At 54.1% G+C, this 11,026-nt stretch overlaps 1 protein-coding gene across 1 annotated transcript in view; it reads right to left on the minus strand.

Moving 5' to 3' along the window:
* The window catches only part of C3 (complement C3), a 30,865-nt gene extending 21,421 nt beyond the window's left edge, over positions 1-9,444 (minus strand). The window contains exons 1-17 of the mRNA XM_057709285.1: positions 9,314-9,444; positions 8,591-8,783; positions 7,668-7,830; positions 7,499-7,569; positions 5,635-5,729; positions 5,449-5,531; positions 5,270-5,360; positions 5,039-5,141; positions 4,799-4,922; positions 4,308-4,423; positions 4,057-4,203; positions 3,220-3,429; positions 2,891-3,097; positions 1,719-1,877; positions 1,253-1,382; positions 916-987; positions 536-733 (exon numbers count right to left, since the gene is read on the minus strand). Coding sequence (XP_057565268.1) covers positions 536-733; positions 916-987; positions 1,253-1,382; positions 1,719-1,877; positions 2,891-3,097; positions 3,220-3,429; positions 4,057-4,203; positions 4,308-4,423; positions 4,799-4,922; positions 5,039-5,141; positions 5,270-5,360; positions 5,449-5,531; positions 5,635-5,729; positions 7,499-7,569; positions 7,668-7,830; positions 8,591-8,783; positions 9,314-9,384 — 2,233 coding nt within the window. The 5' untranslated portion in view covers positions 9,385-9,444. The remainder of the gene's footprint in view (positions 1-535; positions 734-915; positions 988-1,252; positions 1,383-1,718; positions 1,878-2,890; positions 3,098-3,219; positions 3,430-4,056; positions 4,204-4,307; positions 4,424-4,798; positions 4,923-5,038; positions 5,142-5,269; positions 5,361-5,448; positions 5,532-5,634; positions 5,730-7,498; positions 7,570-7,667; positions 7,831-8,590; positions 8,784-9,313) is intronic.
* Positions 9,445-11,026: the final 1,582 nt, after the last annotated feature.

Genomic DNA, 11,026 nt, shown 5'->3' on the forward strand with positions numbered 1-11,026 from the left:
ATTAGTTTTCTTTGGTAAAGGCAAGCCTAGAACCCATCTTAGTCTTCCCATTAGCAACTAGTGTGACCAGCCCTGTCATCTAGAATGTTCCCTCAGACCATGGATGTCCTGGGCACTGCTAAGGTCAAATTTGAGAGTGAAGGGGACAGAGACAGTATGATCCTCCCAGGCAGGAAATGCCTTTGCTCTCAGGCAAGGAACCTCCTCCCCCATTAGACTAGGTCCTTCTTCCCTCAGACCTAAATCAAGTAGCTCCTCATCTGAAGGCTTCCTTCCTCTTCAGACAGGTACCTCTGTCCCCCAACTGACGGGTGTGTTCTCCACCCTCAAACAAGACCTTCTTCCCTCTCAGACAAGGAACCCCTTCCTCCAGTCAGGACCTTCTCTTCCCTCAGACAGGCACATCCTCCTCCCTCAGACTGGACCTCCTCCCTCCTTGCACAAGCACCTCCCCGCTTGGAGAGGTACCTCCCCCCTTGGACAGGCACCTCCTCCCCCTCTCAGACAGGGGTCTCCTCCCCGCCTCCGGACTCACTCCTGGCCAGCTCCAGGGCCCCGTCGCGGCTGTGCTGCTTCCGCAGCTGGACGATGTATTCGCAGCAGTCCAGGAAGGCCTTCACGCACGCGTCTCCTTGCAGGATGAACTGGGCCCGGCGCTGGCACGAGAACTTCATGGGGTTGTCCCGCATGCCGTCCTCACAGCACTTGCGCAGCTGCTGGGTGTACTGACCAGCTGTGGGAGCACAGACCCCCATGCGCCCTCAGCCTGGGCCTCGAAGCAGGAGGCACTTAGGACAGACCCCAGGGAGAACCTCCCCACCGCCAGGCCCTCCCCCTCCCTCTCCGGCTGGGATCCCGTATGGGCAGGATCTCGGGTCGGGGGAGGCGGGGCTAGGGCCGGCGGAGGGCTCCCACCTTTATCCATCCTCTTCTCCATGAGCTGAACGGATCGGCGGCGGCGAGCAGCTGGTTTCGGGCACTCAGGATCTAAAGGCAGGTGGACCAGGAACAAGATGCATTAGGCACCTACTGTGTGTCCTGTGATTTCCTTCCGACAGTAGCCCGTGAGGTCAGGGTGTTATTGCTCCCATTTGATGGATGCAGAAACTGAGGCTTGGAAAGAAGTGATTTGCTAGATGGTGGTGGAGGCAGGACTTCAATACCCCCCATCCCAGAGCCCTGCCCTTAACCTGTTCTCACTATCTGGGAGGTGGAGGCCCAGCCCTGGCCCTGCCACTGGCTGCATCCTCACCTGTCCTCTGGGCAGTCTGTAGGCCTTCGCTGGTCCTGAGGGCCAGCCCTGCATCTGTGAAGACGCCGGCATAGTCACTTCCGCTGCCCGGGGTGCAGCCAATGTCTGCCTTCTCCACTACGTCCCAGATCTGCAGGGTGGAGTGGAGGCCGAGGGCGTGGTGAGGCCGGCTCAGCTGTGCCTCCACCGACTGGCCAACATGCCCATTCAACCCCACCCCACCCATCCTCATCCTGGTCCCCAGGCTGGCCGGCCGTGATGGACCATCAGGAGTTGGATGGACTGTGTCCATCCCCGGGACCATCCCCCTACTTGGACCCTTGTTCATCCACATTCTCATCGTCAACTTGACTTCAACTTACCCCCGTGTCTGTGTCCATTCTGACCTCCACACTCAACCCACACTTCAACCCGTCTGCTCCCCCCAGCGCCATTCCCAGCTCAACCCAGCAACGTGGGGGCATACCTTGCTCTGGGTCAATTTGTTCTTCTTATTCAGCACAAACACACCCTTGTCCACGGCCACCAGCCCCACTCGGGACCCCTGGTCAGCCTCAATCTTCAGGGTTATCTGTTGTCCAGGGCGATGGTGCTTCTCTTCCTTCCCGCCATTCTTCACCACCAGCTATTGGGAGATGGGGGCGGGGGGGGGGGGTGGAGGAGGGAAGGAGAAGTCAGCCCTGCGATGCCCCGGTCTTGGGAAGCCAGAGACAGAGGAGGTCCTGGGCTGGACTGAAAGGAGAGAGAGAGGAAGGGAGGTGGGCAGACGGGCATTAGGAAGAAAGTCAAGAAAAAAAGAAAAAGCCAGGAGCTAGAGAGAGATACTGAATACAAGCTTCCAGTTACAAAATAAATGAGTCACAGGGATGAAAGGTACAGGGTGGGGGATACAGTCAATAACCATGTAGCATCTTTGTATGATGACACGTGGTCACTAACTGGACTCGTCGTGGAGAACATATTGAAACGTATAGAAATATCGAATCAACTGTGTTGTACGCCAGGACCTAACATAGTGATGGGGGTCAATTATACTTCAAGACAGACAAACAGACTCAGAGAAAAAAGAGATCAGATTTATGGTTACCAGCGGCAAGGGGAGGGGGAACTGAATGAAGGTGGTTAAAAGGTACAAACTTCCCGTTATGAGATACATAAGTACCGGGGGTGTAATGTACAACATGATAAATACATATAATGAACACTGCTGCACGTTATGTATGAAAGTCGTTAGAGGAAATCCTGAGTTCTCACCACAAGGGAAAATGTTTTTTTTTTTTTCTATTTCTTTAAATCTGTATCTCTATGAGATGATCGATGCTCACTCAACTTATTGTGGTGATCATTTCATGATGTAGGCGAGTCAAATCATTATGCTGTACACCTTAAATTTAGCGCTGTATGTCAATTACCTCTCAATAAAACTGGAAGGAAACAAAGATACCGAGACTGAAACAGAGAGGGAAGAAAGGACGAGATGGAAAATGAGAAGAGAGAGGCGGGAACCCTACGCGTGGGAGAGAGGAACAGATTCAGAAGGCTGGATGGAGACAGGCAGGGCCAGAGGCACAAGATGGGGATAGGGACAGCCAGGTGGAGAGTCCCTGGATGGGCCCAGAGAGATGCCTCGAAGCTTACCGTGCCCATACACGAGTCCTTGACATCCACCCACACGGAGTCGGCCACCACCTCCCTCTGGTTGTTGCTACCAATCAGCGTGTAATAGGCCACTATGCGGAAGGAAGGGATGAAGTCCTTTGTGATGGTCAAGGGCAACACCACCAGGTCCTGGCCGCTGTCTCGCTTCTGACGCCCAATCTTCAGAAGCTTCCCCTTGTTCATGACCTGGGGGGGGACAGGTGGGTCTAAGGATTGGAAAGGTGAGAGGGAGGATGGAGGGGGGGGATCCGGGATGGGGGAGGGCTCCCAGGGGGTGCCAGGGGGAGCGGTTCTAGGAAGCCACAGACCAAGTAGGTGTAGTAGTGGATTTTGGCTTGGAGGTTGGCGTCCGTGCGCAGGTGGAAGTTGACATTGAGAGTCTCCCCTGGCTTGAGCTCCACGCGGGGCACAGAGAGGTGCAGGTAGTTGTTGGAGTTGCCCTGGGTGTTGTAGGGTTGGGCCGTCATGGTCTTGACCGCCTGTCGCGCCGCTGGGATATTCTCCTTCTTCGTGCGTACCTGGGCAGGGAAAGACAGATGCATGGTGGCCCCCCAGAGATGTCCACGCCCATATCCCTGAGACCAGAGAATATGGTTTTTTATGTGGCAAGAGAGACTCTGCAGATGGGATTAGGTTAAGGATCCTGAGGAGGTGGGGAAGAGATGGGATTGTCCAGAGGGCCCAATGCCATCACAAGGGTCCTTATAAGACATCTAGGCAGAAGATAGGACCCTGCCATACAGATGAGAACCCTTCCATGCATGAAAAGTATTATATATAGGGTGAGTAAACAACACGGTCCTGCTGTATAGACAGGGAGCATATGGAATATTCTGTAATGAACCATAATGGAAAAGAATGTATATATATATATATATATGTATAACTGAATCACTTTGCTGTACAGCAGACGTTAACACAACATTGTAAATCAACTATACTTCAATGAAATAAATTTAAAAATAAAAAGAGCCCATCTATGCAAATGAAAACTTCTCTATGTAGATAGCACACCCCCTTATGCAAATGAAAGGACCCCACTGTATGCCCAGGACAGGATCCCTTTGTGCAAATGTCAAGACCTCACTCTACAAAATCCAGCCCCCCTCTCCCGGTGTGGGGTCTGGAGGCTGGCCCGGACTCACGGTGATGGTCAGGGGTTCCCGTTTGTTGCGTGTGTTGATGCTCAGCTTGGCCACACCGTCGTCCTGGGTCAAGGACTGCACGTTGTTGCCGTCGGTCACCACCGGGATGTGGCGGGCGGGGGAGCCGTCGGGGTTCGTCACGAACACCTGTGGGTGCAGGGGCAGGTGGAGGGGGTTCAGGCAGACCCCCTCCACCTGCATGGCCGTGCTCAGGAGCAGCGTGGGGGGTGCAGCCCCGCCCTGGGTCTCACCATGAGGTCGAAGGGCATGGCGGGCTTGAAGAACTTGGGGGTCTTGGTGAAGTGGATCTGGTAGGGGGAGGTCACGATGGGGATCCCGGTTCGCTCCGCCTCCACCATGTCGCTGCCTGAGAGGGGGGCAGCCGTGAGGGTGGGCTCCTGGGCCACCCGTCAGGACCAGGCCTCCCCCCTCAGACTGGACTCTGCCTTCATACTGGGCCTCTCTCTTCAGACGGTCTCCCCCATAAACTGAATCCCACCTTCATTCTGAACAGCCTCCCTCAGACTGAGCCTCCCCTCTCAGACTGGGTCTTGTGCTACAGTCTGGGCCTCCCCTCTCAGACTGGACCCGACCTTCATTCTGGGCCTCCTCCCTCAGACTGGACCTCCCCTGCCAGACTGGATCCCCCCCTTGCTTCTGGGCCTCCCCTGTCAGTTGGGCCTCCCCTCTCAGAATGGACTGTATGGTGGTACTGGGCCTCTGCCCTCAGCCGGGGCCTCACCTGAGTGCAGAATGACGGTGACGGACACATATAAGGACATGCCCACCAGGGCTTCAGCTCCTTTATTTACCCCGTTCAGCAAGACCTCTCGTTTCAGTGTGGCCTCCCCGGTGCCATCGCTGATCTGGAGGAGACAGTGAGGGCTCAGAAGAGGGGGGGCTCGGATGGAGGAGGGGCTCCAATGCGGACAGGAAGGGTGTTTGGAGTGGAGGAGACTCAGAGGGGGCCTCTGTTAGGTACCGGAACACGGGTGAGGGAGTGGGCCAATGAGATCCTCTGTTCATCGTTCTGGACCCCAAAGATGACGAAAGCTGTTCCATCCACATTCTCCCCGTACAAGAACCTGTGAGGCACGGAGACTCTCAGATTCTCCCCTCCTTGAAAAGATGTCTTCCTCCAAACTTCCATGGGCTGGGGCTGCGCCCTTCCCCCAACTTGGTCACTCTCCGGCCCCTCCCCCCAGCCCCTCACCTGGCAATGATGTTGACCTTCAGGCCATCTGGGTCATCGATGTAGTAGAATTTCTCTTCGGGCTCCACTTGGACCTCAAAACTGGGCAGCACTGGGGGGACAGATCATGGTGGGGGGGCCTGCGCTGGGCCCAGCATTACGTGCTCCCCCCCCCCATCCCGGCTCCCTGGTCCTCTTACCATATTCCTTCACCTCGAACTCAGCAGAGAAGACCTGCTGTGGAGAATCTTCATAATGGGCTTTAATCTTCCACTGCCCCATGCTGTGGGAAAAGCAGGCTAGTGATCTGACCAGACCTGGCAGCCCTCCACTCCCTCTCCTGGGGTAGGGGAGCCCTGAACCCCCTCCTGGAGGGCCTGACATACTTGACCAGCTCTGGGATGTTCCAAGACAAGGACAAGATGCCAAACTGGTTGTGAGAAGACAGGGAGTCCCGCTTGATGGGAATGCCTTCGGGGGTCTGTGGGGAGACAGGGAGAGAAATGGCTCTTCAGAGACCAGGCTTTGCCCCTTGGCTCTCCCCTCCCTCTCCATGTCTGGACACTCTCTCTGTGTCATGTCTACAGGGGTAGTGGTTAAGAACATGCACCTGAGCCAGTCAGCCTGGGTTCAAATCCCCACTGTGCCACTTATAAGCTGTGTGACCTCGGGCAAGTTACTTAACCTCTCTGTGCTCAACATGCACATCTAGAAAAAGGAGATAATTATAGTTCCTATATCACTGGTTTGGGACATGTTGATATAGGCAAGAGCTCACGATGATCGGTGGCTCTCTGAAGACTAATAATAGCTAGCATTTATCACCTTTTTTTGCGCAGGACCCTGCACTAAGCATTTGATTTGTATAAGCCACACACAATTGCCCACATTTGCCTTTTTTGACCTGCAAACATAGCAATGCCGTGAGCCTCAACCTAATACACATATGATTTCATTTGTTGCCAACAGTTAAACATCAGGAGACATCACATAGAAATCTAGTGTTCTGGTTTCTCTTGGAAATTGGGGTACTTGTGGTCCTGTCGGCATGAGGTGACATTTCACGGAAGCTGGGCAGCTCTGTGCCTTTAGAGGAGGTGTGTGTTCTCTCTTCCCCACAGATCTCACAACACCTAAAGTCAGCTCACAGCCTTCAGAACCTGGTCCCTGTTAGGTTCTGTGATCTCAGTGCATACTCACGAAGATCCCGTGAGGAGGACACGCTCCATTCCTTCCCTTCCTTCTCTCTCCCTTCCTCCTGCACTTGTTTTTTCCCTGCCAGTCGCTCCCTGCTTCTTTCTCCTCTCTCCTTTCCTTCCTCCCTTCTTCCTTACCCTACTACCGGCCAAGCAAGCGGTCAAGAGATAATCCCTTTGCGTTTGAAATTGAGGTTCTATGGAGGTTGGGGGAAGGTGCAATTAACAAAGGAATAAATCCAATTTACAAGATGCCAAAAGGAGATGGCCAGAAGGGAAAATGAGAATGGAGTGGGGGGGGGGGGGGGAGGGAGAGGGTATTGCGATTTTATGGGATGCTCGGAGAGGCCTCGCTATAAAACTGGGACACTGGTGACATTTGAGCAAAGACTTGAAGGAGTTGAGGGAGCAAGCTGTGTGGAAATTTGGAGGAAGAGAGGTTTTTTTGGTTCGGGGGAATAGCCCATGCAAAGGTCCTGGGGCAGGACCGTGCCTGGGTTGTTGCAGGAACAGTGAGGAGGCCCGTGTGGCTGCAGCAGAGTGAGCGAGTGGGAGAGAGGGAGGAGGGGAGGGCAGGGCAGGGACGGGGTAGGTCGTGCAGGGCCTTGCGGGCCGCGGAGAGGACTTGGGCTTTTACCCCGAGGGAGGTGGGAGCCCTGGAGGGCTGTGGGCAGAGGAGGGGAGGGGCCTGACTCAGGTGCTCACAGGCGCCCTCTGGCTGCACTAGACGGAACAGACTACGTAAAATTAGTATCTGACATTATCCCAATCTTCGGGCGAGGAAACTGAGACTCGGAAAGGTGAAGTGACCCGTCCAGTCATACAGTGATCAAGAGTGTATCTGGATCCAGAATCCACGGGCGCAAGCATCGCTCCACGTGGTCTCCCTGGGTCGCCGCCCCCTCTCCCGATCTCTCTGTGTGCCTCTACATATTTCTTTGCCTCTGGGTCTCTGCTGCTGGGCCTTTGCTAGTGTCTCTTTCTCTGCCTCTATCTCTTTGTGTCTCCCCGAGTCTCTGCCCCGGGTAGGTCTGGGGCCCCGGTTGGCTGGTACCTCAATGCTGACGATAACGGTCTGGCCCACGGGCAGCAGCTTGTGGTCAACGCTGAAGATCCGATAGAGGACTGAGAGTTGGCGGGAGAGAAAGGGAGAGAGGGGTGAGGCCCTGCCCCTCCGCCCAGCCCTGCCCCCGGGCCTTGTCCAGCCACTCCAAGCCCCTTACCCGTGGAGCCTGGGGTGTAGATGGTCTTGTCCGTCTGGATGAAGAGGTACCCGCTCTGAAGGCTGATCAGCACCACCTTTTCCACCAGGACGTTCCCGAAGGCCGCCTGGACAGTCACGAACTTGTGCCCCTTTTCTGATTTTAACTCCTTGCTGGCCGGGATCTGGGTACGGATCAAGGGATCATTAGGGGTCTGCTCCAGGGCCCCTTGCCTTCGGCTGGATGCACACCTGTCCCTCTTCACGATCGATCCTGCCCATCACTCTTGGTCTCCCTGGTTTGCCCAGGTTTGGGGAGAAAAGGGTACTTGGAGAGGGGGCAAGGGCAAGAGAGGGGGGTGGGGTCAGAGGGAGGGATGGGAAGGGGGAATCAGACAGGGGGCTTGGAGGAGGGAGGGCTCAGAACGCGAAGGGGAACCCAGAGAGGGGAGGGCTCTGAAGGAAGAGAGCGCTTAGGGGGGAGGGGCTTCGAGGGGAGGGGCTCAGAGACGGTCTAGCTTAGAAGGGGGTGGGATTGAGAGAGGTAAGGGCACCTACTGTACAGCACAGGGAACTCTGCTCAATATTATGTAACAACCTAAATGGGAAAGGAATTAGAAAAAGAATAGATACGTGTATGTGTATAACTGAATCGCTTTGCTGTACACCTGAAATTATCACATTGTTAATCAACTATACACCGATATGAAATAAAAAAGTTTAGAAAAAAAACGTGGAGGCAGCTCAAAGCACTGGATGAAGCAGTGGGAGGGGCTCACAAGGGGCGGAGACTCGGGGGGGTTCAGAATGGGGAGGAGACTCAGACAGAAGGGGAGGGGCTCAGGAGGAGTGGGTGGGGCTCAGAGAGGGAGGAGGGGCTCAACAGGGGGAGGACTTAAAGAGGGGGTGGGGCGTCAGCGGGGCGGGGCTCCGGGGAGCGCCCACCTTGATGGTGACTTTGCCCAGGTACTCATTGTTGCTGTTCAGCTGGGTGTTTTCGCTGGACAGCACTTGTCTCTTGGCTGGGAAATCGTGGACGGTGACAGCAACTGGAATATTCCCTTGTCCGTCGTGGGCCTCCAACACCACCGTCTCCTCGCTCTCCAGACGCAAGATGTTGGGGGTGATCATAGAATACCTGCCAGAGGGGAGCACGGGGTGTGGAGCTGTCATCTCTGGAGCCCTCGATGCCAGCCCTCCCAGGGGTCAGCCGCAGACAGGTCAGGGGCTTCAAATCCCATCATCTCCTGAGCCTCAAAATCAGAACCACCAACTCCTCCAAGACTCTAGACTTCGAAACCCACCCCTGAACCCACTTAATCCGGGAGCCCTAACCCCTAAATCTCTAAACACCCCAAGTCCTTAAACACCCAATCCTGGAACACCCTAAACTTCTCCCTAAACCCCTAGCACCCCAGACCTATAAATACAACCAAATCCACCTTCTTAGCCACATACACCCACAGAAAATCTCTACACCCTTAAATCCTAAAACTACAAACTCGCAGATCCTATCATGTCCAGACTTCCCCGAGACCCCAAATCACACCGTCCACAAAAATCACCCAACACCGTGCATGCGCCCTACACCTACAGGGACCTGTACCCACAAATGCCCACTCCCACCCCAGAGGCAGCCTGGTTTGGGGTAGGGGTGTGACTACTCACATGGGGGCCCCTAGGGTCAGGTGGAGACTGGCCAGCAGCAGCAGCAGGCTGGGACCCGAGGCGGGCTGCATGGTGCCCGGATTGTGGAGGGGCAGAGGGACAGAGGGACGGAGGGACGGAGGGAGAGGGCGGGGAGGAGTGAGCAGAGATTGCTGGAGGCTGCCTTTTATCTGGCTCCCGCCTTCCTCCCTCCTCAGCCTTGCCCCCGCCCCGCTCCCCGTGGCCTCCCTCCCTCCCTGGTACTACCCCAGATTTCTCAATACTATTTCCTAAGTTTTTCAATCTGTAGGACCAGCACGAGCTTGGGGTAAGTAACCTGAGGTCATGTCCTCCTGCAACAGTAACACAACAGCCTCCTGCCCTGGCCTCCCTCAGGGTCAAGGCCAGCTGGTGAACAGGGACCTTTCCCTGTTACACCCACTTGGTAGTTGAGGAAAACTGAGGTTAGAGAGCTCCCCCCTACCCCAGGTATCTGGGCCTGGCCCTCAGTCCACTTTTGGCTGTGCATGTATTTGTCAGATCCTTCCTGTGAGTCCATCTCTATGCTGGCAGCTGGAGTCCCCCTTCCAGAATCTTCCATGCTGAGGTGGGGGTGGGGGACAGAGTCCAGCACCAACCCTCCTAGCCCCATGGAGTGTCTTCCCCAGTGGAGAAGAACTCAGCTTCTTGGGGAGTCAGGGAAGGCTTCTTGGAGGAGGGGACATTTCAGCTGGACTTTGAAGTACATATAGGAGTTCACTATCCAGGTAAGAATGGTTTCTAGGGCAAGGAGAGCCTGGAGCTCCCTTTACCTCCTCTAGTCAAGAAGCTTGAGTGGTGGGACGTCCCTGGTGGTCCAGCGGTTAAGACCTGGCGCTTCCACTGCAGGGGGCTCAGGTTCAATCCCTGGTCCGGGAACTGATGTGTCGCAAACCACACCATGTGATCAAAAAACAAAACAAAACAAAAAGGCTGGAGTGGCTATGATGGTTTATAAAAGCCATAACTGAGGAAAGTCCCATGGCTAGCTTTTGTGTTACATCAACATCCTCTTAGGATATTATTATTATTAAAAATTATATTTGACTTTTTGCATATGAATTGGTAATATATTCATATAATATATTCATAGGGTTCAACATCTCAAAGATAGCCTTCCTCCTGCTCCTGTTTGCTAGCCATCAGGGTCTCAGACATGACCCTGTAACCAAATCTCGTTTTTCTTTCCAGAAGTATCCTATGCGTTTACCAATGTTCACACATTAAAAAAATATATATCAGCAAGCTTTACACACTCTTCTTCTTGGTATCCCTGGGTTACACCTTCCTTTTTTATAAACAATATACCTTAGAGATTGTTCCATATCAGTGCACAGAGAGCTTCCTTGTTCTTACAGGCAACTGCCTCATATTACATTGTGTGAAGGTAACCAGACAGATGGACAGACTTCCCATTGTTGCAAAACAGGCAATAACCTTGAGCTTGCATTATTTCCCAGGTCTCATGATTATTAAGTGGTAAACTTTGGGCAAGTTACTGATAACCACTGGAGCCTCAGTTTCCTCCTGTAAAGTGGGGTAATAACAGCAGCAACTTCAAACAGTTCTTACCGCAATGAGGAGAGCGAATTCTGGATCAAAGGCTGTGTGCAACAGTAATCTTGCTAGATACCGCTAAATTCCCCTCCATAATTATTTGCATAGTTGCTAGCCCTGCACAAAATAGCCAATTTC

This window comes from Hippopotamus amphibius, chromosome 15 (genome assembly GCF_030028045.1).
Source record: "Hippopotamus amphibius kiboko isolate mHipAmp2 chromosome 15, mHipAmp2.hap2, whole genome shotgun sequence".
Classification (NCBI taxonomy): Eukaryota; Metazoa; Chordata; class Mammalia; order Artiodactyla; family Hippopotamidae; genus Hippopotamus; species Hippopotamus amphibius.